The 27,997-nt window shown below is 37.8% G+C and overlaps 1 protein-coding gene across 5 annotated transcripts in view; it reads right to left on the minus strand.

Moving 5' to 3' along the window:
- The window catches only part of NALCN (sodium leak channel, non-selective), a 3,563,801-nt gene that overhangs the window by 1,156,101 nt on the left and 2,379,703 nt on the right, over window positions 1-27,997 (minus strand). For all 5 annotated transcript variants that reach the window (XM_044071239.1, XM_044071242.1, XM_044071240.1 and 2 more), the window contains exon 14: window positions 25,660-25,797. In XM_044071239.1, coding sequence (XP_043927174.1) covers window positions 25,660-25,797 — 138 coding nt within the window. The remainder of the gene's footprint in view (window positions 1-25,659; window positions 25,798-27,997) is intronic.

Consider the following 27,997-nt stretch of genomic DNA (forward strand, 5'->3'; position numbering starts at 1 on the left):
TTAGGCTGCTCATGGGGGTCCACACAAGGTGTTATCGATACCCTATATCCTTGCTTTGCTCATTTGCCATTAGTTTGCTGAGGCATTACACCAAGTTTATTGTTGCCAAACAGTAGTACTTTGAATTCCTCTGCACTAAACCTCAACTGCCACCTTTCTTTATCTTTTATTTATTTGTTTGCCTGTTTTGTTGTTATTCACATTTCCTGACTGGGAATTTCATTTTCTGTAGAACCCTGAAAAGAAAACTTCCACATGTGAAGAAAAATGACATAAATAAATGCATACAGAATGAGTGAGCAGAGTGTAAATGCATCAGATATTTCTGCCCACTCGGTCAGTCTTTCTAAATCTTTCCTTAGAAACTTAGCCCATTCTCCACCAATGTGTGCAAGAGCTTCATTCTCTTCTCTGTTCTCTCATATCTGACTCTAACAAACACAGGCAACAGTGCTGCACTCAGAAACAAGCTCCAACTAATAATCATCCCTCTCATCGCAGCCCTCAGTGGCTTTCTCTTTACCTACACAGCAACCAAATCCAACATTTGTACAGTTACCATTACATTTTCCTTTCGGTTACCTCTGTGGGATTAGGTTTAGAGGCTTGATGAAGTCTGTGTAGACCAGACATTCTGGTATCCCCAATTACTCCATTTATAAGTTCACCTATATCCCAGTCATAATATTGGATCAGGATGTTCCACAGGGCTCTCTGGCTATGAATTCATGCCAGTTGCTATTTTAGACATGGATGTCTTCCAAGAAGGCAACTGGCCTTCCCCAAAATGACTGTCAATGATTTTCCCTACCACTGTTGCTAAGCAAATAGACCTGTAGTTACTAGCCACTTTCCTCAGGATTCCAGAGGCAACCCATATGGTCCATACATTTTATACTCCCTAAGAGCAGCCATATCCTTCTACACCTTTTCTCTCTTTATTATGAAGTCTGTTCATCTACTGCTCTCCCTACATTTCCTAAACTACCCTGACTCCCTGCTAGCACACAATACTCCCCTTGTTTTAATGAACAGTTAAAAGAGCTATTTAATCATTTTCTCAGTTTTTTCCTATTCTTTAACAATCTCCATCCCATCTTTGCTCAGTCTGACAAGGACTGTCCCATCCTTCCTTCTTTCTGCTGTAAACCTAAAAACGCCATTGTGACCTTTCAGATTATTTTTTCAGTGTACTTTTCAATGCGTGTTTTTTTCCATCACCACTTCTGTTACCTTTCTGCAAGCATCCTTATAACTGTGTCTGTTCTACCTCCCCACTCTATCCTTTCTGCATGCTCCATCTTTTGCCCTAATTGCTGGACACTTTCTAATGAGGACACATTGGCATTCCACTGTTTTGCCTTTTTTTCCTTCTTCCTTTATCCTTTTCCAAAGCCGTAAGTACTATAACCCTGACCCATTGCAATAGGCTGTTTAGGCCTTCAACTATATTTTCCAAATAATTGTTACTGAAATTTGAAAGTATATATCCAACAACATATACATATATTCCTTTTGGCTGCACCCTTCGACAATGTATTAAACATTTTACTCCTCTGTCTCTCATAAACAGCCAACTTCAAAACCTGACACAATTCTTTCTCTAACAGCATATTTCAGTTTTTTGATGTCCCATCATTTTTGCTTTGCCTCCTTATAGCCTTATGAAAAATGCAAAAAGAAGCCAGCACACAAAAGACAATGAGCCATAAACTTATTTCAAAAGCCAAAAACAGACCTGTTTCTGCAATATAGCCTTCATCAGTGTTATTTTCAAAAAACAAATACCACAACTTAAATAACCCTAAAGTCCAGTGATTGGCTACTCATAAATGATCATTACGCCCAGGTGAAAAACAATCCCCCCCAGCCTAATGATCCACGTTTTCTCCTTCTTATTTAATAAAAAATGCCAGCCACTTTTCTTCTTTCTATCCAAGGCTATTTTATCAATAATTACAAAACTGAATCTGGCTGAAAAATGTTCAACAGTGTGTTTAAACAAAGCACTGGAACTGCTTTTATACCTGATATCACTTAAATGTTCAGAAATTCTTAATTTAAAATGATGGGAAGTTTGCCCAAGATAAAAAAGCTGAGCATGTGCAGGTAGCTAAATAAATAACTCAATCAGGAAACAAAACAACAAAAGTATTTTTTGACATGAAATTCTTACACTTGCACACATACTTACAAAACTACAATTACCACAAGGATAACTAGACAAAGTTTGACCCTCCATGATAATCTGATGTGCACTTAAGCTGGTAGTTGTCGATAATGATTAAACCAACTTCCCTTTATTTTGCCTTTCCTATATGAAAACAAACATCTAGAGGGTAACAAATCACTCAGGCAGTCATCTGTTAATAAACTGCCCCAATGTCTTTGTACCAGATTGTTAAAAAATTGGGTGTTGCTGCCATAATAAGTCATTTACCTAAAAGATTGTATCCAGCCCTCCTCGATCTTATATTTTAATAATTGGGATTGATCTAAAGCATTAACTGCAGTTAAGATTATTTGTTGATGTTGATATCCCCTATCATTGAACCTTTCAATCAAGTCATGATTCTGACTAGATGACCCATCTTCAGAAGAACAAATCCTGTGTAACCTCAAAAACTGAGATTTTGGGATATTTCTTATAATATGTCGAAGATGGCAACTGGTAGCCTGTAAAAGCATATTACTTTTGGGATGTTTTCTATAAACTGTGCTAGCCAAAGTCCCATCATCCTGAACAGTTATCTGCACATCCAAAAAAACAATGTTTATTTGATGAAAATTTACTGTGAAATTAATACCCCATTTGTTTTCATTTAAATATTCAACAAATTCTTGTAAATACTCATGTCCGGATCTCCACAGAAGCCACCATTCATCGAGGTATCTGGGCCAGATGCCTAATGACTCCAAAACATATTATGGTTGTTATCATAAATAATCTGTTCCTCAATATAACCCATGAACAGATCAGATCAGCTGTACCTTTTAGCTGTAAATAGCATTCGTCCTTGAAATAAAAGATGTTCTTAGTTAAAACATGCTCTGTAAGGCACAGCAAAAATGTGCTGAATTCAGGGCTGTAAATGGCAATGCATTTTAATCAATATGCCAAAGCCAATAACCCCACCCAATAGGGAATGTTGGTATAGAGAACTGTAACATCTAGCGTGCATAGATACCATCCCTTTTCCAACTGAGTATCCTGTATAATATTTAAAAATGTTGTCATATTTTGAATACTGATCTAACTAAGCTTAACAGTGGTTTTAAATATTAAGATAAGCAACCTGATAGTGACTCAGTGAGTGACCCTCTACCCGAAACAACAGGTCATCCAGGGGGCTGCCATAAATCTTTATGAATTTTTGGCAACAGATAAAAATACTGTTTTGAAGGGTCCTGCACTGTTAAATGATAAACAATATCTTTAGAAATGATCCCTTCTTCTAATGTCAGCTGCACAAATTTGCCAATTTCTGATTTAAATTTTGGAGTGGTATCCAAATACATTTGCTGATAAGAACAATGATCAGCCAACAGTTTTTGGCCTCCAAAAAATACATGGACCAATCCCAGACCACTACCACACTCCCTTTATCAGCAGTACTAATCACTAATTGTTTATTATTATTCAAGTTTTTCATAGCCAGCTATTGGGTCTTAGTTAAATTATTACTGCTGATTTTACTATAGGAATTATATGAAAAATGTAATTCCTGGATTATCTATTGCTGAAAGACCTCAATATATTTATCTGAGGGGAGAAAACATGGATGGTCTGAATTTGAACCTGATATTGTCCTTTTCAACATTCAATTTATCATAGAAAAACAATTTTAAATTCATATTCTACAAAAAGAAATAATGCCCTGGACTAAACCATCTTTAGGGACCAAATAGCTAAGAATAACCCCCAAACCTTTATTCAACAATTCATTCTCGACATGAGACAGTTGTGTAGATGAAATAGTATATACATTCTGATACAGTTTTACTAGGGCACCATCAATGTCTCTAATGTAGTAGCCCCACTTATGATGCTTGCATCCAGCCCTCCTACATGTTTTAAAGGGATAATATTGTTTTTCTTCTTGGCCCAAGGGGAAGTAGATGGTGTATTCCCATCAGTAACTACAGCAGATGAAATATCCTTTGCTGAAGTTTCAGTCAAGCCATTATTAGATCATCAGTACATCAGTACAGACTTTTCCTTTTATGCCTAGCAATAACTGCAGGACATTCCTTTTTATCAGAAAATTTAAGAGCCTTCTGGGTCTGAAACTGTTTACTATGTTCATAATCCCTACAATCATGATGGAATTTCTTAAGCATGCCGTACCTTAATTCTTTTTCAACTGTGATAAGATTTTGGGTTAATGCCAAAACCAAAAAAATTTCCCGGAAAGTATTTTGATGTTAAAAAGGTTTGGCCAAATCACATAAGTTGGAAATTGTATTAACAAAACTATCTATCTTATGTTCATAAAATGATAAAGTTGCAACAAACAACATCGAGGCTAATTGTTGGGCCTCCTGCCATTCTCGATATAAAAGCTCATCCATACCCTTTACATAAGGTTGTATACATACTCAAAGCCCTCTAGGGGTAATACCTTTGCTTTTGTAAGCCTTGAATAGTCTGAAATGCCAAACATTTGATCTCAAATCCTTCATAGCTACAGTTCTCTGATGTTAAAAAATATCAGAACAGGATGAAGCAGTAGATACAGTCTCAGATGATCCAGGAAAAACTCCCTGGGATGCCTCGAAAACACCTTTATCATCCTTATCTGCTGCCAAACCTTTGAGTATCTGAACAAGACCCATATCAGCACATACATTCAGCAAACAGTCTTCCAAAGAGCAAAAACCAAAAAGTTCAAGGCACTAACATGATCTTTGGGAGTTCAGCTTTTCAACTGTTACCACTGTCCAGAAGTGAAATACAAAGACCTTCATTAAAAACCACAGCTCACCAACAAAAAAGTAATATATTAAGTGTGAAACCAAGAGAAAAGTTTGCCAAAGTAATTCCAGCTGGGTTAAAAAACACCTCTTATCCATGATTGGTAATTCAGTTTATATACTTCATACAGAAGCTGTTGTTCCCAATGGCATCCATTAATATGCAGCCTCTTCTGTATAACACCAGATAATGCAGATGCTAGTGTTAGCAATAACGTTCATTCATAAGGAGCCTCCAAAATTGTTCTTTTGAATAACAGGCTGATGTATTTAATGGCTTCCATTAATAATCAACCACCAAGAAGCCTGTATAGCCATAAAGTGTCACTCTAGGCTATATACTGCAGTTCGGTGACTCCACAAACAAGAAACCATACTAAAACATATAAACGCTGTTATATGTTCTGTAACAGCCTCAACTGAATTGTTTTCTTGCTTGACAAACTCACAGTTCATTAAATTCATCTTACATCATAAGAGACAAATAATGCAAACGGTAGTGTTGGCAATAACATTCATTCATAAACAGACCCTAAGATTATCCTTTTGAATGACAGGCTGATATTTTTGATGCCTTTCATAAACAGTACAACCAAGAACCCAGTGTGGTTATAACGTGTTACTGTAATCCATTTACTGCAGCCTGCTGACTCTATGAACAAAAAACTATACAAAAAGATATGAACGCTGTTGTCCCAATAACATGCATTCTGTGGCAGCCCCTTCCAAATTATTTTCTTGACTGGCAAGCTCACAGTCCATTAAATTTAGCCAGAAAAAATCCAATAGGTCACTAGAATGATAAGTTGTTGGCAACAACCTCAACGACCACCAATATAATCCAAATGACACTGAAGTGCACAAAATCTCAGTGATAAATATTAAAACCAATGTAGCCAACCTTGCAGCATAACAAAAGGCTCAATGACTGCACCAATTGTGTGGAGAAAACACGAACTGTAACCCCTAACAGAAATCCCACACAAGAACGATAAGTTGCAGGGCCAAACAAATCCAATGAAAAATGCAAAAACAGGCTAGCACACATAAGACAATGAGCCATAAATTTATTTCAAAAGCCAAAAACAGACCTGTTTCTGTAATATAGCCTTCATCAGTGTTATTTTCAAAAAACAAATACCACACCTTAAATAACCCAAAAAGCCCAATGGTTGGTTACTCATAAATGATCCCAGGTGAAAAACAAACCGCCCAGCTTGATGATCCACATTTACTCCTTATTTAACAAAAAATGCCAACCACTTTTGTTCCTTCTATTCAAAGTTATTTTATCAATAATTCCAAAACTAAAACTGGCCGAAGAATGTTCAATAATGTGTTTAAACAAAGCACTGCTCTGTCCTTCCTGTTCAGTGACTCCCTTCATATGTCTCAGGCATGCTCATTTGCACTCATATCATATTACTCCTGTGTTCTGTGGTTTTAGTCAGAAGAGGTCTTGTTCATCTAGTCTTTGGTTGTATTCTTTCCCCTCCATATTATGCACCTTTCTAGAGAGTTTTTTCAAACCTATGCAGCTCCTGATGTCTCTACTCCTGTATGGCCTCATGAGATGAATGCACGTAAGCTGATCAGAATGTAGTAATGTGGGAAAGTACAGCTGAATAAGAACTTGGCATAACAGTAAATGTTTGAATAGATCACTGCTACAGTAATGTTAATAGACAAGATGTATCCTGCCAAGGATAGCATATGTCTGGCCAGTATGCCAAAGTTTAATTACTCCTTTCTCATGTGCAGGACGACTGACCTTAGGCCTAGGTGGAAGGACTACATGTTGGTACATAAGGAACATGTGAATGCAAAACTCCTTAGAGATTTATTAACCTAGACAGACAGTGAGGCTAGCTGTACAAGGGATAAACTAAGAAAAAAGTAAAACTATAGAGGAGAAGATAGATAAACTGGAGTTTCAGCTCAGCTTAAAGATAAAGATGAAAAAGAGAAATCAGGAATGAAGGGGGATTTATATACTGTAGCAGTGATCTATTCAGACATCTACTGTTATGACGTTCTTACATAACTGCACTGTGTTCATCATTAAATGACTACTGCAGTAATGATGACAGATAGGACAATTCCTAAAGCTATTAGTTAGACTGGGAGGTGGTAAATCTGCAGCCCAATAACACTTGAAGTATGGTTTTGTTAAACCCTATCCTGGCTGTAGAAAAAGCATCATTTTGTAATGCTTTGCTAAGGTGAGGCTCTAGAATTGAAGAGCTCACACAGATAGTTAAGGATAAAAGGTATCCCTGATTAATGGAGGTCCAGTCCTCTTTTCTGACACACACAAAACATATATATTTCCATTTTGAAATATATGATGTTCTAGTTGCAACTTTTCTAGTTTCCTTTATTCTTGTAGCACATCTTTTATTCCTGTAGCACATCCCTTGAGTAAAGGTGTTTAAAAGGAATTAAAAGATTGTTGTCCATACTGTGAGATTGGTAGTCTTCAGGTCTGGGCGAATCACAGAGCATTTCTGCTTTGTGAGCAATTCCATCATGTAGGATAATATCTGGTGACTGCCTTTGGCTAACTGGAAGAAAAAGGGAGAACAAATGCTATCTTATCTAAAAGGAGTCACCAAGAGAATTGTGGAATTGTCCCTCATGATTTTCAGGAGGAAAGGCACAGAGAAATTTCCAGTTCCATGGGAAAGGAAAGAAGGTGTCTATTCTCTAGATTTCTTTACAAGGATATCCAGAGCAAAACATTATTTATTCATGATTTAGATTGGAATCAAAAAGATATATCTCTAGGGAACCCCCACAGGTGGACAATCTGAAGAAAGACCTCCATACTGAACACCCATTCATGAGGATCTGCCCTGGATCAGCTCAGGTAGTCTGTCAAGCTGTTCTATTCTGAGGGGATGTATACTGTTTGGAGAAAAAGATTGTGATGAATAGCTATATTTGTTAATATGCAGAGATGGTAAAATGTTTGTGTGCCCACAAGTTTGTTGATGTGCCATATGACAGTGCTATTGTTTGTCAGAACATGAGTGTTCCTGGAGACCAAAGCTGATAGAGAGATATGAGAGCAAGAATCAATGCTTTCATTTCTTTTTTATTTATATGCTCTCTTTTTTTTTTCTTTTTTGCCAAAGTGTCTGTACCTTGAAACCATTTCATGAAGTCCCCTCAGGCCTGTTTGATGCATCTGGAAAGGCCTTTTGCAGATGAGCGCGAATAAGAAATGGAATTGCTGGGTTGTTTTTATCTGAGTGATTCACTAAAACATTGTGACACACTTGCTCACTGCCTTTTTTTTTTTTTTTGAAAAGGCAAGAGCTGTAACTCCCATTAGATTAATCATACTTATCTATTTAACCCTCCCAACACCAGACCCTTTTAAACTGTATAGCCCTTGCAGAGCCCTTAATCTAATCCTGAAACTCCCACCCTGTTCCTAACATGATTCCTCATTCCATAACCCTTAAACTCTACTTTCACTCCCTAAGCCTAAAATCTCTGATCACTTCTTAAACCTAAAATGTCACCCTTCTCCTTAAAAATAAATTCCCAGATTGCTCTCTAACCATAAGCTCCACTCCTGCTCCCTAACCCAAACACTCCCTTCTCACTTCGTAAATCTAAAATCTCCCTCCTGCCTCCTTCCACTCCCTCCCTACAGCTGCTACACACACCTCATTCAAACTTTATAATGTGTTCAGGTAAGGTACGTCAGTGAAAGGAGTCCTTGAACTTGTATTTGAGTTGAGTCCAAGTCATGGCCTGTATGAGCTACAAAATGCTGGAGTCCCTGGCTTCAAGACGGTCATCTTCAAATACTTGGGAATTGAGCACTTGTAGCAGAACTGACTGAATCTTGTCTACAGGAAGAAAGGGCATCATTAGAAATATGTTGAGATGGCAGTTTTGGAACACCAAAGAAAGAGAGAGAAGAAGATTGGACTTGTTGAAGTGTAGAGTTAATCTGAAGTTCTTGAAGATGTTGACAGTGAACCCCTAAAAAGAGGTAGGATGGTACCCCTAAAAAGAGGTAGGATGGTACCTTCTATCCTTTTAGTACTAACCTCACTATGAATACTAACAATCAATTGCAACAGATACCCTCTTGCCTGGAATATGTCAAGAAGTTTAATACTTTCTTGCTCAAACCTATTGTCATCAGAAATCATTTTAGCCAGATGAATAAATTGCCCATTTACCACCCCTTTCTTAAAATGCCAAGGGTGGCAACTTGTGTAATGCAAGAGGGAATTTGAATAGTGGGGTTTCCTATAAATGTTAGTAGTAAGCCAATCCTTAACATGATCTTTGGCTATTAGCACATCTAGGTAACTAATGCTTTCAGTACTGTAGGAATTAGTAAATTTCAAAAACGAGGTAGTATTGTTCAAATAGTTTACCGAGTCAGTTGCTTCTTTTTCATTAATTTCTCCTGCTAAAAATATCATCCAAAAAATCTGGCATAGATTTTGAATGCCTGTATTTTGGGTTACTCAGTATGTACTGTTTTCCCCACTGCACTATGATTATATTAGCATATGGAGGGTGCAAGCCACCCCCATTGCTATACCCCATTTTCTGCTTAAAATACTGTCTTTCAATATAAACAAAATTGGAGTCTAAAATTATTTCCATCAATGTGACTAAAACTTCAATTTCATTAAAAGAATATGTTCTTAAATCCACTAGAAATTCCCTAAACCATTCAAGACCCTGTTGGTGGGGAATGACATTAAATATACTAACAACATCTACTGTTACAAAACATAATGCTTTTGAATAGTTAACTCCCCTAAGTTTTGTCAAAAAATCCCAAGAGTCCTTACAGAGGTGGTGGTATCTTGCTACCATCCTACCTCTTTTTAGGGGTTCCACTACTCAGATTATGGAGGATGTTAATGACATATATGCTACAGGTAACAATACTAAAAATTATGGTAAGGCATCTGTCATAACTTACACTGTGGACAGTAATGTAATTGGTAACATAAGAACTGGAAAATATTTTCTTGTTATGGGAAAGATTTTTAGAAGTTTGGTGATAGACCATGTATAGTATATAGGACAGGGAAGAACTTGAAAAAAATGTTGGAAGGCAGTGAAAAACTGGCTTCAAATTCAGCCAAGAGGTGGGGAACCTACTAGTGTGGACTCTGCAAGCAATGCAAATTTATTTTTGAGGGTAACACACTAGTGGTAGGGACCCACAAGTTGGTTACTTCATTCCACTGCACTTGTAATTCAGCAGGTTTAGTATATGTGGCAAAGTGTGTTCAATGTTTGTGTTTTTATGTGGGAAAAGCCAAACAGAAATTTAAAGAGCATATTTATGAGCACAATCTAGATATACGGAATAAGAATGTTAAAAACTCTTTATACAAGCATAGGGAAACACACCCTGAATATTCATTTTTAATTTTTTTGGATTGGATTTTGTACCCCAGAATATGAGGGGAGGGCCATGGGAAGATCTTATCGAATATAGAGAAATGATGTGGCAACAAAGGTTGAATGCTTGTGTGCCCCCTGGCCTTAATGAATGTATTTCATTCAGTAGTGTACTGTTTAAAATCATACAAAGTGTAAACCCTGCACCTTATGTTCTAACGACTACCTTCTTTTGTACTCGATAACACAGGGTTAACAAATTTGCTTCTGTTGCTAAATGATGTGGTGGTCATCTGACTTTTTACTATTTAAATATTGCAGAGTTTGTTGAATTTTTAGATTCTGATGAAATCTTGGTTATAGACTGACGGAAGTGCTTAATCTTCTTGGCTCATTACTAATAAATTTTTAAACTTCTCGCTGGTGTCTTCAGTACCTTCAGTTTTTGGATTGCCTGTATTTGTTGTTCCTGATTTGCGTTTATCTACGGAACTAAATCCTGGCCTGACAAACGGAGCAATTCTTAATGTTATGTTCAGGTCCTAAATGGAAGGGACACTGAATATGCCTATCCTTATACAGGAACTTCCTACAACAGATTCATTTGCCTCTCTCAGATGAGAAGCAAAAAGTTCAAAAGTAAGAAAATTGAAAAAATGAAGAAGGGTTCCCAACAGGATACTTAGCTTTCTCTTGTGAAGGAATCGATCCTTTCATACAGCTGAAAGACTGAGAGCTACACAAAGTCTTCCTTCCCAGACTGGTGAGAAGAAAGTTCTAAGGAGTTTTGTGCTCTAAAGAACCTTATGTAGAAGTACATATTCATCCTACCAAAATCTAGGGTCAGACATACAGTACATAACAATGGAGCACCTAAGCTTTGGTACACTGGCCAGGGGTGCTAAATCTTTGGCAGGTTATATCTCATCTGTCAGCATTACTGCAAAAGTGATCTAATGATCTTCTTTCGGCTTTCCCCGGTTAGGGGTCGCCACAACAGATCACCTGTCTGCTAATGATTGGCAGTGATTTTTATGGTGCCAAGTTGCCAGCCCGATGCCCAAGCTTCATGGAAGGCACACCCACATGCACACGGACCTACCTGCATGTCTTTAAGGTTTATGATGAACGTCATTAATTCTTTGCTTCTGGTCTCTCTCTCCCTCGGTGAATGTGCCCTAGCATTCTGATGGCTAGTGCCACTGTCCTCCTCCTTTACTCTCAGGATTTCATTCCAGATAAGACCAACACCCTTATCTTTTTCCCTCCTATGCTGCTATCATATGTAGTTTTAGCAGCTGATACTTCAAAGCAAGGTTGCTATTATGGTTCCCTATCACACATGCAAGAGCTATAAAGAGTAGTCCTAAAAGCTTTAGGGATCTAAACCTCACCACAACAATAAATAGGACGTGCTGGAGGGATAGATTCCTGTCCCAGAGACTTCCCATGCTCTGGAACAAGATTCCAATCTACATTAGGCAGAGCTCGCTAACAGTCTTCAAGAGAAACCTTGATGAGTGGATGGGATATCAGAAAGTTTACCCCAGGGATCACTTTAGAGGCTCTTCTGGACAGAGGCACAGGGGACTAATGTAAGGGGGGCGGCGTAAGCCAACACATTCTGGCTAGGCTTATAAATGCCTTCGGGCAGATAGCCTAGTACCTACCTATGAACCTACGAACCTATAAAATTCTGTAAATAATGTTTGCTTCTGTGTAATTACAGAGACTAAAACTCGGTGCAATAGTTTTAAAGTTCATTTGTAAGGAGGCTTCATCCCTATTCATTTCCCATTAAGGAGGGTCATGACTCCCCACCCACACCATTAAACTCCATGATTGCTGTTCTTGAGTAGGAAAAATGCTCTGAGATAATGCTATACAATGCACACACACACACACACACACACACACACACACACACACACACACATACACATAAGGTGCAGTGTGTTTGGTCATGTGCTGCATTGGTCAACAGCCAAAGGTATAGGGTTGTTTGTTCAAACGTCTGGTTTATTAAACAGATATTTTGTTGAATGTGTGGAGTGCATATCGGTCTGTGTGATAATATGTGTGTGTGTGCGTGCGTGCGTGCGTGTGTGTGTATGTGTGTGTGTGTGTGTGTGTGTGTGTGTGGTGTGCAAACATTTGCAGGTTTGGGTTAGAGTAGGTGGTAGGGAAGGGATTAGACTTAGTTTATGTGGGAAAGAGTGTGTTTTAGAGTAAGCGTAAGGGTTGGGAAAAGGGATAGTTTTAATGATGTATGTATGTATGTATGTATGTGTTGATGTCTGTGTGTGTTTCAGACTGTCTTGTTATGGAAAGTTTTTTTTTTTAAGTTAAGGTGCAGTTAGGGGTAGGGGTAGGATTAGCATGCATTAAGGTGGTGCTGGAGATATCTGTCGATCCATATGCCCAAGTCCTTGACTACGTTTTCATTTCATCAGGGTGTGCAATTTATATGGTGCATTGTGGTTAAAAATTATGTACTGACCATAATGTTCCATCTGTATTGTCCATTTTCATTCTTCCTCAACTGTTGGATTTGGATCTGACTCAGAAGTTTCTTCCTTCCTGTTGAACACTGAAACTCTCCAGATCCTCCCTTTACCCACAATGCCCCCAGTCACCTTACATACCTCAGATCTTGTTTGCTGCACATAGACCTGCAAAGTATTGAGGAATTATGATATAATAGAATCTGAGACTCAAACAAAGAAACAGCAATTCCTGCAGCATTCTTCGATCTTTCTAAGAGTAGAGCAAGGAAAGGGGTTGGTGGTAGGGGAGCTGAGGAAGGATGGAAATGGACAACACAGATGGAACGTTATGGTGTCATTTTAATTCATTCCTCAGCTGTTGGTACAGAATCCTCAGCTACCTAATTCCCAGGAAGACTCTAAGGAAGGATATTGCTGAGCACAGCTGAGCCAAAGGCTGCTCTTCCCCTAGAGACCAAATCCAATTTGTAATGCGCAATAAAGCTATGAGGATTAGCCCAAGTTGCAGATGCACAAATATCATACCAGGAAGTTCTACACAAAAAGGCTAAAGAAGTTGCCATAGATCTGGTGGAATGGACTTTTGGTAGTTTTGGTAAAGGCAAACTCACTTTGTTGTATACAAAAGTAATACAATCAGTCTATCATTTGGCTAAAGTCACTTTAGAAACTGGTTTGCCTAATTTAGATTCAGAAAAAGAAACAAATAATTGTTCAGATTTCTGCAAATATTTGGTTCTGTGAAGATATAAACATCTGTGGACATCCAGTAGGTGTAACATATATTCTCCTTTATGTGAGAAATTTGGAAAGAAGACTGGAAGGTTGATAACTTGATTAATATTGGATTCTGACACCACCTTAGGTAGAAAGGAAAGTCCGGTCTGTAAGGATACTCTGTCCTTGTAAAAAATCAAATAAGGAGGTTTAGACAACAGTGCCTAGTTCCAACACTCTTCTGGAAAAGTAGTAGCATATAAGAAGATAGTTTTCCAGGTCAAAAATTGTAGTTCACACTTAGCTGATGGTTCAAAAAGGAGCTGGTTTAAGGTCTGCAAAACAATATTTAAATCCCAAGGGGGAGGCATGGTCCTTTACCAGAGGTCTAAGTAGATATGTTCCTCTGAGAAAGGCTTTGTAAAGTTTGGAATATGCTAAAGTTGAATTATTTACTCTTATATGAATATTAGAAATGGCTGCTAATTGTACTCTTACAGTTGAGGAGCTAGCTTCTTCATTGGAAATTGTAGTTAAAAGTTAAGAACCTTAGAAATCGATGCTGATAAAGGGTCTAAATTCATTCCAAGTGCCCAAAAAGCAAATCTTTTCCATTTAGTTTTGTAAACTTTTCTAGTGTAAGCTTTCTGAGATAACAGAATGTGACAGACAGGAGAGGACAGCTTGGGCTGTCTAGCAACCAACTAACTGGAGAAACCATCTGGTCAACTTGAGGCTTGAAATGTCTGGATGAGACAGTAGGCCTGGAATTGGATCCTGGATCCAGGGTGGATGTAGAAGACGAGGCCAAAGGAAGGGAAACCAGATCTGATAAGGCCAGTAAGTGGCAATGAGGATAACTGTGCTCTTCAATTGAGATGCTTTCTGAAGAAATTTGGGAATGAGGGGTAATGGGGGGTGAGCGTAAAGGAGACCACAGGGTCAAGCATGAAGTAGAGCATCTCTTGGGGACTCCCCTTCAGGGAGGATCATGGCAAAGAACCTGCTGCATTTGTTGTTAAGGAAAGATGCAAAGAGATTGTAGCATGATTGGCCCCATCGATGGAAAATCCTCTCAGTCACCTTCATGTTGAGAGATGACTTGTGAGGCATTAGAGCTGACCTGGCTAACATGTCTGGAATCACATTGGACTTCTCTGGAATGTGCTTTGTTATTAGAAAATGATTAGAAGAGATCACCCATTGCCATATTCTCATTGCTTTGCAACAAACAGGGTAAGATCTGGTCCCCCTTGCTTGTTGCTGTACCAGACTACTGACATATTGTCTGTCTGAATCGCAGTAGTCCAGGTTGTGGGGGTGTCTTGGAAAGCCTGCAACACCAGGAGGACAGCTGTCATCTCTAGGACATTGATATGCAAGTTGGCCTCTTCTTGGGACCATGTGCCTTGGACAGTCCTTCCCAAGAAGGGCTCCTCACCTAATCTTAGAGTCATCCATGGTCACTGTGGCTTTGGGTTGAGGGAGAACAAAGGGATGGCTTTCTTCTAGTTGATTGGAATGGATCCACCACAGAAGGCAATTTTTGAAAGCTCGCATTATTTTGATTTGACTGGATAAAGGTTGATGGAGAATAGACCACAGAATTGCTAGTGTCCATTGGATGATCCTCATATAATCCCTTGCTAGAGATACAAGAGTGAATGACACTGACATGGATCCCAATGCTTGAAGTATCAGATGAGCTGAAAAAGAAGAGCTTTGAATGATATTTTGATCTGGAAGAGAAACTATTTGAGCAGTAGAATTGAATACAGCACCTATGATTCCAATATTTGAGTTGGCTCAAGTTGAGATTTGTTGTAGTTGACAGAGATCCCTAGAAGAGAGCATAACTGAAGTAAGTAATTATGAGCTGGAATTAGATGACACCTGGTCAGAGCAGTTATGAGCCAGTCATCTTGATATGGAAACACCAAGAAGCCCTGTAGTCTGAAATGTGCTGCAACTACAGCCACACATTTGGTAAACACCCTGGAGGCTGTGGGGAGACCAAAGGGGAAGTGCTCTATATTGGTAATAAATGACTGCCATCTGGCAGTGTAGATATCTACTGAACTGCCTGTTCATTTTTATATGATAGTACAGCATAGCCCTCAACATTTTTATATGATAGTACAGCATAGCCCTCAACTGTCTAGGTTTTCACAGAATGTCCAGATTTTTGCTTCATATTTTTGGACTGTTTCTCATAAAATCTGTGGCTTTCTGGCAAATCACTGAGAATTGAAGTCACTACATAATCATATACATTTGAGTTTCACACTTGTTTTAAATTTCATATCCTTCAGAAAATGCATTATAACACAAATCCAAGCATTCTAGCAACATTTTAGGTTTATAAGAGCAATATTTAAATCTGTCCCTATTTTTAGGCCTTTGTCCCCCCACTGTTTTAGGCTTTGTCCAGGTTTCTTGCACTAACAGGTTAAGAGGTACACATCCTGAAGATCTATTGAGCACATCCAGTTATCCTTGCACAGAAAAGTCAGAATGGACTGAACCATGATCTTCGAGAACTTTGTATACTGAACTGATTGATTTTGTTTGCTGAGATCCAAGATTGGTCTCTAGTCTACTGTTTTCTTTTGCACTAAATAAGTTCCAGACTCTTTCTGGGCTGCGGGGGCCTCTTGGATGACTCTTTTTTTCTAATAGAGTCTTTATTTTTAGTGCTGTTGCTTCCCCCTGATTGGGTGGAATATTGGGGATTTTGTTTGATACCAGTGCGGGTGGATGGGAAAACTGTATTATATAAGCTCTGGATATTAACCTCCACACCATGAATCTTTTGTAGTTTCTATCCAGGCTCTCTGGTGCAGGGATAGATGACCCCTGACTGCCTCCAGTAATGGACAGTCTGGTCTCCTTTTTGGAGCGCTGGTAGGATCTGTCAGAGAAATTATCACTAGATTCCTGGTTATGCAGACCACCTTTGCTGTGAGGACAGCATCTTCCATTAGAAATCCCTCCTCTGCCCCTGGAAGAACTGTCTCCACATGGATCGTGGAAGGGACGCTAGGATTTTTTGAACCACATTTTCCATCCCCCTCATTGCTTCTTACTAAAGGTCTGTTGAGGGGTTGAAAAACACAAGCCCACAGCAGACAGGGTTTTTCCTTCCTGCTCACACCTAGAGAGCATGTCTTTAAATTTGGAGTCAAATAAAAACTTCTGTGAAAAGAGGCATTGATGAAGGAAGATTTGAAGGGTTTTGCAAAGTCACTCAAGTGCATCCAGGCATGTCTTCTGATGGAAATGCCTGAACCCACCACCCATGAGGTACCTACTGCCGCATGTGAGATGAATGTGAAGTGGACTGAAGGGTAGCCAGCTGCAAGGATATAGTGCTATCTACCTTGAAGGATGTGGTCCCAGAGAAGAATTTGGAAAGAACTTTAATCAAATCCCTCTGAAGTGTCATAAAATGTACCAAGTAATTCAGTGACCTAAGAACAAAGGTCACTGAAGCATAGCCACACTTCCCAAATCTGTCTAGTGCCCTAGACTCCCTGTTAGGGAGGTGGAAATAAGAACTTTGTTCTGCCAGTTCCTTCATAGTTGCTGTCTCTATGACCATGGCATCAATGGGTACTCACGTACTTCAATATGTTCTATCCTTAGATAGTGCCAGGATCCTATAAGGTCTCTTAGGGACAGACTGAATCATGTCAGACTCCTTCCACACCACCACTGAGAGATGAAATCAATGAGCCCATTAGTGGGCAGAGTCACCCAGGAGGTAGATGGGCCAGCGCCAAAGGCCTCCAGGAACATTGACTCCTCTTGGGACAGATCATCGGGGGGACCAACCACCACTTTGTTTTAGGAGTTCTTAGATGTCTCCAAATGAGAAGTCATTGGGTGGTGATCTGGGGGACCCTTTCCCTTCATCAAAGTCAGTATCCTCTGTAACAGGCTGTTACTGAGATTCTAAGTGCTTCCTTTTACACTTCCTCTTTCTAGGAACTTCTTCAGTTGGATGCAGCAGAGAAGTGTCAGAAGTGATTACTATACCCTGCTAGGTTGTCAGGAGACTAGTGTGGGCTGGTTATCCCAGTGGTACAGCTGATTGAGGCTTTGGATGCAGAGTGGAATGGGACTGGGTAGTTGGAGTCAAAGATGTGGAATGGGACTGGGTAGTTGGAGTCAAAGATGGAAAAGAAGTCCAAACTCTGGGAACTGAGAAAGCTCTCACTACTACCTCAAATGCAGAATGCCTCAGAGAAAAGGTCACAGATGGATGCAATAAGGCATGCTTATAGACCGCCAGCTCCCTCCACCCCCAAAGGCAAAGTACTTGAGTAAGGTGTCAGAGCCAAGCTATCTAGTGCTGAAGCTCCAAGGGGCAGAGATGTCTCCAACAGCTTCAGCGTGAACTCCAAAACCCCAGAACAGGTGCCGATGCTACTGACTAGACCACTCAGAGACACCATCAGAGTTAAAGACACTAACATCTTCAGATCCGAGGTGGATGACTCTAGTATTTTCAGATCCAATGGCTCTGAAACCAAAGGTCAGATTGAAGAAGCAGCCAGCAATGGTGGAGTAGTACTGACAAGGGTCTCCAGACCCAAAGCAGTTGGATCCAGAACTCCCATTTGAATCTGCATCCTGAGGAATTTCCTCATCATCCTGCCCTCATCAGCTTCTGTAAGACTTTTGGAAGACTAAATGGATGAGGCTGTGGAAGATGGTCTTGAATGGCATCTCAGTGACTGTTCCACTAAGGGGGAGGGGAAGCTGAAAAGAGATTGGATCTGGCAGGAGTTGAGGTGACCAGATCTGAGGAGACTTTCCAATCTAGGTCTTGGATCTGAAGTGGTCAGAACCAACATTTTTGCTATTTTGACTGGGGGTTCCGATACCGGTGCCATATAGGTATATAGATCTGGAAATCTTTTTTCTTGATCATTTAGAGATATAATCTCATTTTTTATCAACTCTTTTGGAGGTTTGAGCCTCAGAAGCTGCTGAAGCAGGTTTGGATGGTAGAATTCACTAAGAATTAACTTACATTCCCTATCTATCAAGGCCTGTGAATTAAATGCTTTACCTATATCACAGTCAGAATAAAGATAAGATGGGTCTAAGCAATATACACACTTAGAGTTTGCATCTGAGTTTAGAATTTTATGGCTGCAGGCCATAAACCTTTTGAAACCTGAGGGTTTCTGAGACATAGTTAAAGCTCAACAGGGAAAACAACTAAGAAGAATTTTTTTTCTCATATATAGATACTAGAAAAAAGAAGGGGCAAGAAACAGAAAAATACCAACAATAGTAACAGAGGTACTGAAAAGTATGAAAGAAATATCAACAATGATATTTAAGAAATACTCAAAAAAAAAAAAAAAGAGTACAAAGGAGAATAAGATTTTATCTTTAACAATACAAGTATTATAAAAGGGAGGAAGAGCAAAAAGTGTACAATATAAAATATCATCCTAACTCACACTAGCTCAACAGTTATCAGCAACCATGTCCATATGCTAAGGTGGAAAACGAGATCTTAGGTATGCTACGTGATTGGAGCATTATGGGTAAAGGGAAGAGCTCGACAGTTTCTGTGTTCCACAAGCTGGAAGAAGTGGCCCAGGGCCTCAGTCAGTTCTGAGGGTCAGATCCGAATCCAACAGTTGAGGAATGAATGAAAATGACAACATCAGATCTCCTCTTTTCCAAAATAAACTTTTAGCATTTAATTTGGGCATATTTTCTGTATACCAGGTATAGGTTCATAGGTTCATAGGTGTTTATAGGCTAATGACCACAAAGGCCAAATCTCTGACAAGTTCTAATACCCTTGCTAAGGGTCTGGGAGATGAACTATTTACAGGTTACCTGTCTGCAGCAGAGACATTGGTGCCAAACCAGGGATGAATTTCCGGTTTTCCATCCAATTGTCCAAGTTGCACTTGAATTGGATTAGGAAGGAACTCTGCTTCACATTGATGGGGAGCTTATTCCATAGATGGGGAAGTCTCTGGGATAAATACCTATGTCTCCAGCAGGTCTTATTTATATCACAGGCAAGATTTAAGTCTTTAGAATGGGTAATCCTGGTACTGTTTGTTTTGTGGATATGCAGGAGGTCCATCAGAGTGGGGTCTGACAATGTCCTGTATGCCAGGCATAGATCTCCCCTCAAAAGCCTACAGGAGACAGAATACAGGGATAGGGCCCTGAGGCAATCTGCATAGGACATATTACTTAAGACACGACAAGGATAAAATAGCAATATATAACCACAAAACTAGTGAAATACAAACTGCACATGAAATAAGTTCTAAAATTTAATAACACACAAATACTCTAGCGCCTCAGCAAACACAGCCTTCTTGGAATACAAAAAAAGAAAAAAAAATACTTCCATTAAATAAGGAATTTACTACAACCATTAATTAATTAATTAATCAATCAATCAAAACACTTCAATTACAAAAGGGCTTTCCAGTCACATTCCTTATTCAAGCCCTTAGGTACCAATGTATCAAATTTAGGAATAAAAACAGTTTCATTATAGAGTAATATATTTTTTAATATAGCAGTATCCCTCACACAAATTTATTCTAAAATACAGGCTTTTAGATCTGTATATAACCCTTCATGTATATGATAAAAATGAAGAGCCACTGGATTATCAAAATTCTTATTTATAATATCTCTAATTGCTCCTGCAGTCTCACTTTAAACATTCTTTTAGTCTCCCCTATATAAAAGAGACCACAGGACCAAGACTATGCATAAACTACTCCCTTAGTAGTAAGGTGATGAGGGATAATATTTCATCCCATTTATTTTTTCAAAAGTTTTTACTACATATTTACATACTGAACACCTACCACATGCACTTGTTCTTAGAGTAGCTAGTGACCTGACAAGAACATTCTTGGGGCAGACAAATAAATTATGCAAAACCATATCCTTAACATTTCTGCTTCTTTTAGAAGATATTAAAGGATGATTACACAAATTTCTAACACTATTATTTAATAATATTAACTATTTCCTGACTAAAAACATTATAAGAAGTAACAAAATAAACCTTTTTCTCTTCCTTACAGGATGACTTCTTACAGAAATTTTTTGACTTAGAATTTACTGTACTAACCAAGGTTCATTTCCCCTCAACTGGCTCTAGTAACTTTTTCAAGGATTGCATAATCAACTCTTCACCATAACCTCTCTCTTTAAAAACAATACATGTACGTACTATCTCACGCTGAAGTACTTCTGAACTACTATACAACCTACTCACCCTTATCAACTCATTATACGGTACAGCATTCAGTACATGTAAAGGATGACAACTCTTACTATCTAAAAAATGCAATCCATCATCAAACTTCCTGTGTCTTTTAGTATTTATACTATTGTAACTAATTTCCAACTCCAAATCCAGAAAAGTTACAACTTTACCCTTCTGTAATCCATCAAACTGTAAACCAAAACGATTCTTTTGAAGGTCTTCCACAAAAGACCCAACTAAACTTTCATCACCCTCACATAAAAAAATCAAGTCGTCTATAAATCTATAGTATAAAACAACAAATTCTCTAAAAAAATCTCAACTTATAAAGAAACTCAACCTCAAATAAACCCATAACTAGATTGCCTTAAATGGGTGCGAAAGATGCACCCATGACAGTACCTTGCATCTGTTGATATATACATTGGTTAAACTCAAAAAAATATTAGTTAAACTAAAATAACATAACTATTAACTGGACTTGTACCAAGAAAAAACCTAAGAGCTTCTAAGACCACCATGTGTGTAATACTAGTATGGAGGCTTTTTACATCAATAGCAGTCCAGAAAAAAACTTTCATCACGTTCTATTAACCTCACTTTCTGTAGAAAGTCAAAAGAATCTTTAATATAAGATTCTAATTTTACCACATACTGTAACAAATAAGAATGAAGCATTATTCCAATATTATATAAAAAATATTTTTCAGCTGCCACTATTGGACAGCTAGGAGGGGAAACCAAACATTTGTGAATTTTTGGTAGGCAGTAAAATCTATCTAAAGAACTACCTTCTACATTACATTTCATTTCAACATCTTGTTTTGTAAAGTAGCCCAACCTATACCCTTTCTCTATTAATTCTTTAAAACTTTTAATAGCTTTATAATCATCCTCATCACTAGCTATTCTATAGATATTTTCATCTGATAAATGGTCCATACACATTTTAAAGTATTGTGTATGGTACAAAACCACAATCTTTTGACACTGGTCTGAAGGTTTAATAACTACATCCTTTATTCTACTAAGATTTTGTAATGCCTTCCATTCTTCTTTGGTTAAATTATAACATATGTCATTGTTTTCTTTAAAAAATTCCTGTCAACTAACTTCCGCAGCATAATTAACCATTAACGAGAACTGCTGTATACCTTCATGTGAAAATGGAGGAATAAACTTATTCTTATATGGAACCATCGAAGTGTCTAACAAACAATAAGCATTAATATTATACTCAGAGTCAATTGATGAATTACAAGAATAAAACATATCACATTCAACATCTTCATCATATGTATTAAGTGAAATACCCTTATAAACATCATTCTTAGTTTCAAAAAAATCTAATAAATACAACTTTCTGAAAAATCAAAAAAAAATGTTTTCTTGCCAGAGCCGTGGGTACAAACTTCAAACCACACTGCAAAACTGATAATTTGGCAGCAGTAAGAGCAACACCAGATAAATTAACAATCAAATTTTCATACTCTTTAGCAACAGTTTGTCTAATTAAACAACAAGTACTTTCAAAGTTAATATTTGGTTTTCTTACTGTTATATTTAGAAAATTGTCCATCTCTGTTGCCTTCAAAGCATTCTCTTTTGCGATTCCTATTGTTGTCCCCATATTTCCCGGAGCCACGAAATTTATATTTCCAATAATTTGGCTGTTTAGGTTGTGGCAAAGGAGGATAAACACTTTCTTGACCTTCCAACTCTCCTGTGCTATTCATAACCGCTGAAGAAGCTTGTCTCTTCCGCTTACGGGAAGTGATTCTGCTGCCTCCTAGATGATCCTGATTGGCCAGTTTTTTTTTTTTAAAGTCTCCTTGAGTTGTAATCACAGAGATCTCTCTCCAGCTTGTTAATTTTCATTTTGATTATGTCAACTGATGTTTCTTCTAATTTAACATTAAAATAACTAAGTATTTGTTGAATGCGAACCACCCCCAACTGTCCAGAGTCATGGGGAAATTTAAAGATTCTGTTATATAACTGTAGAAGGTTCACCCTTCTGAAGTTTTTTAAATATGGAAATACTGGTTATTAGTATGGATGGTGCTTTCAAGATTAAATATCAGTTGGCCAGTTTAACTGGAAAATGAGGGACTAGGGGAATGGAAGAGGTAAAGGCAGCATTAGTTAGATTTAGAAAATTTTGGCCGCTAGTGAGTTAACTATTTGGAACAGGGAAGTCCTATTCATCAAATCCAGAAATCTTTGGACATACCATGCGTTACAGACATAGATGTTATAGTCTATGGCTGGGTGGTTGAAGTAAACTAAGATTATGGAGTTATTACTTAGGAGTTTCTTCTACAACTATCATGAATTGAATCTACCTTTATCATCTAGAGATATGAAGGAGTTGTCTGTAGCATGCTATAAATTTGTAGCTCATCTTGTCTTGTCCATGATAAACTGATGTCTTAGGAAATATTAAAACATGAAAATTTGGAAATTGTTTTACAGTAATCACCTTTCAATAAGTGTTTCCAAATCAACCAGTACGCTATTTGGAACAGCTCAAGAACTCAAATCAGTGCAATTACAGCTGTATAATCTCCAAAATAATACCATTTTACAGGCCCAAGACAGTCATCAAAGGCTTCCCTACACATGCTCAAGGTGAAATTACTCAAGTGTCAATAGTCTGCAAAAAAAAAAAAAAAAAAAGACAAATGTCACAATGCCCAACACTTTTCCCAGAGGAAATCATTGCTGGTGTGATTTCTAAATGTCTGCCTGCAATAATTCACTTCTTTAGGGAGATTTCTCCTTTCTTCGAGTTGTTACATTTATGAAGTTGATATATATAAGTCTGAGGGGAGGGGCTTGCCCCTATGCATAAAACAAGAAGAAAGACGTTTTTCACCTTTCTGGATATTGGGCATTTTTCATTCTTTTGGAAAGCTGACTTTCAGGAAGTTGTTGTTTCATAGCTGAACCGGCATCAAAATATCTTTGGTTTAACTCCATTTTTGCATTTTACTATTACATTGATATCACTTACATTACCCACTTAATTAGGTTAAAGCCTGTTATAGAATATTTAATTTGTTCATTTTTGAAATCAAGGTGTGGCCCTGCATCTAATGTTCATTTCTGTAAGCTACATTATTCCCTACCTATCATTTCTTTAAACTTGAGTATAAACACTTACACACTCCTGATAACTGTCAACAAACTATGTAGCTTCATGTCACTTTTAAATAACTACAAGCACCACTGCCTCTCTTTAAGAAGGCTTCCTAACTCTGTACCATTACAACTTCCACCACTACAACTTGTTTGCACTACACTCAAAATTTGTTAGCAGAACTACTGTTCACCTGCAGCCAACTGCCTGTCTGTCAGAATGAGTAGTTGCTGCATTACGTCTACAGGCGTCAGGGGCTTAACCCCAGGCAGACCAAGCTCTGGTTTATCCCTTGGAAACAAACTTGAAAGACAACAGCTGCTTCTCAACAGCTCCATCTAGTTAGTGCCTCTTGCTCTCAAACATGAGGAATGAAGCTAGCTACCCTTTATTAAAAAAAAAGTCAGCTGTACAGGTAATGCCTGACTAGCTCAAATGATTGCCAGTGTTCTAATTCATGGGCTATTTGCTCCTATTTTTTACCAATTGCCAGCTCTATGAAAATATAGTCCTTGCCAGCTTCCAATTCTATGAAAATATAGTCCCACAATGTATTTCACATATTTTAAAATCCACATCTGCAATTCATACATACTTTCTGTTAAATAATGTGTAAATATGATGGTAAATACTGTTAATTTTGACACCACCTTCACCCATATCTGTAATTTCAGTAATTGTATTAATAGAACATCAAGGGAAAACTTGAAAAAGTCAACATGTAATGTATGCTTTTGCATTTTCTCAGCAGTGACTTATATATGGTATTTTTATGGTTCCTCAAAGTCTTTAGAAGCATTACAGTTTTGTAAAAGTTGCAAAATGTATTTACGCAAGGAAAGTTGTGTGCCACAAGATGATCTATTAGGTGTAATTCTATAGCTTCCTTTTTCGTAATTTGATGTGAGTGATGGAGTTTTCTGAAACACAAGAATCTGAACTGGATATAAGTAAAGACTGTCTGGAAATGTGATTTTCTTAGTAGGTGATGAAAAAAGGCAATAACATTACTTTTTGGTGCAAAAACAGTTTTTGACTTTTCTCCAGATGATGACTACCTCTGTGGTGGTAATACTCAGTAGCAGGCGGTATGAAGCTTGCACCTCTCAAAAAACAGTAATTTCAGAGAACAAAAAACACTATATATATGTAATAAGTAGGCATAACTTTTTTTAGTTCAGACAAACTTCATTGTCTATTTTTGGTGGAATGTTATTCATGTATGTATAAATGTATTTATTTATTTTTGTGGAGGGATGCACTCTGCATATTTTATTCAGAAAAAGTGCATGTGGTTCTTTCTTTCTTGTAATTACAGGTATGATGAAATACGTTATTGCACAAACCAGTCCTACAGCAAACGGGATATAATTCTGTTATCAGTTATATTAATGGTATGTGCATTCGTTTTCATCTGTTTCTAGAAGTGAGAGACCAGTCAACATCATATGCTACTCTACAAGAAGAAACCCAGACTGCTGTAGAAAATGTGATATCCACTACATGATACCAAACATCCATTTATTAAAATGCTTCAGAAGATTAGTATCACCTCTTTGTTTGGATATCTTCAGTATCAAAAGTCATAACTACTGCAAATTATTATGTGTTGGAATGTAAATGTAACAATTCCCACTCCACAACACAATACTTACCAAAGTAGCAAACAGATGATAGAGGATAAAATATATTGCAACTACTGGTGCCCACATGTGTCCCACAGCAATAAGTGTTTGATCCATAACATCCACCCATCCTTCCTGTGTTAAAATCTGGAACATGGACATGAAGGCCTGTAAGAAATAATAAAATTAGTTCAGGCAGAGCTTTTGCTTAAAAGGACTTAAACACACCAGGTATAACTTTACATATGGCAATGCACAACACATACACATTTCACACAAGAATCATGCATGCACCCCCCCCCCACACACACAGCTATGATGCTTTATATGTATATATACACATACACACACACACACACACACACACACACACACACACACACACACACACACACACACACACACACACGCACACGCATACAGTGCAATGGTGCTTTGTGTGTACCCTGAAAGGAGACTGATGTTCAAATCTTAACATTTGTCTTATGATTTATTTAAATTGTAATACAACTGTACCAACACACTGCACATTAAGATTTAAAAATGCACACAACTCAGCTATTCATTTTAGTAAAAGCATTTTACAAAACTGCTTAATCAATTCAAAGTGCTTTTTTCAAACCACCATACAAAAGCTTCCTCTACTGAAAAGCAGGAATAATGAGAGAGGCACATAACAGGGCTGTTCTGCACCTAGCAATTTTCTTATCAGAGCAGGATATTTTTAGTTGAAAAGTATGCATCCTACAGCTTCTGTTCAAATGAGTTTGAGATGCAACCATCAAGCTGACAGAGCCAACAGCTGCGAAAATGAGACCTAGACTTTTATGCAAATGCAGTGCTTCTAAATTAATTCATTTATAAAGGACTGTCAAGTTATCTACAGACAGCTTCTGCTTTTGCAACATGTAGGCTGTCAATTAGCAATTAACAGCTCTATTGACAACAGTCAGGAGAATATTTCCCCCTCTTTTTAATCCAACAAAAAAGATTTGTTCAACTTATTATTATTATAATTATTATTATTAATATTACTTTTTTTATTTCTTTCTTTTAAAAGCTGTCCCTATGTGGGCAGTATCATTATGAAAACATTTCTGAAAGTTAAGTTGAAATGATGACACCATTTTTAACAGTAAATCCTTATAATGCTCAGATGTGTAGTGCTTGTTTACACCGTATGATAATTTTCATAGTATTTTTCTCTCCCACATATTAAATGGTTGTGGGCCGGGTTTAGTTTAAGTGCATAAAATAAATGTGTTTCTTTTTCAAGATGTGAGTATGACTTGCAGCTGTCAGCTACTGTATGGAAAACACATTACAGACATTTCCGTTCTTGCATCCTACCTGCAAGTAAGGGTAATAGCTTTCCAGTGAGGAGTGCAAGCAAAATATATATTTTGATCTCATAAGCAATTTCTGTATTCTGAAAAAAAAATCCATGTGCACTCTGAATAACACAGAGTAGACAACAAGACAGTACATCAACGTATCTATCTGCTGACGCAAACTTTGAGATATGAGAGTAGAAGAAGATTGGAAATGTAATTGTGTCCCACAATAATGCATATTTCTGGTATGCAAACATCTGTTCTTTTGAAGAATATGCTTTGTGTCTTTTAAATACTATAACAATTTAGTTATTGATTTATTTTTCATTTTGTTGTTGAGGGTAATCCCACTGGGCCTTTGTTCATTTCAATGGAGATGAATGGTGTTTTTCACACTGACTGGAAGAAATATTAGCAAAGACAGAGACAGAGTTCCTGTTGTTCAACTATCTGGCCTCTGAGAAGACAAACTATGTGACCTGTATGAGTGCTTAAGCTTTAATAGTGTGCAGCAACTGGGCTGCTGTGAAGGACTCTATAAATGAGAATCTGGATTTGCTAGCAGATAGTACAGATAGTTTATGAGTGCATAAGCTATTACAGTATATGTGGAGCGCTCTTCTGTGAAAGAGACTAGAGCTGAGAATATGGATTTACAGGTATATGGTACATATACTATATGTCATTTTGGGTTTCTTTGATTCTCCCTTATTCCAAATGGCTGTGAGATGACTTTGAATATATTCACCTTTCTGCAGGTCCTGTAATTATATCACTTGGAATCAAGGCCTGTATTGCATCATTCTAAGGAGATCTTGAAGGAAAGACGGAGTAAGTGAGCTAGCAGGTGACCCATGAGATGAAAATTTAAGGATATAGGATCTGCAAGCAACATTTCAGAATACTTGATGGAAGAAAACAGAGTCGGGTGTCTGTGATCTTAGTGAACCCATGCAGAAACATCAGCTGGAGTCTTTGAACATGACAGAACTTAGGCCAAAAAAGAGCAAGCAGTAATGGACTAGTTTTTGCAT

The sequence above is a fragment of the Protopterus annectens genome, chromosome 5.part0, assembly GCF_019279795.1.
Source record: "Protopterus annectens isolate FY-2018-M chromosome 5.part0, PAN1.0, whole genome shotgun sequence".
NCBI lineage: Eukaryota > Metazoa > Chordata > Ceratodontiformes > Protopteridae > Protopterus > Protopterus annectens.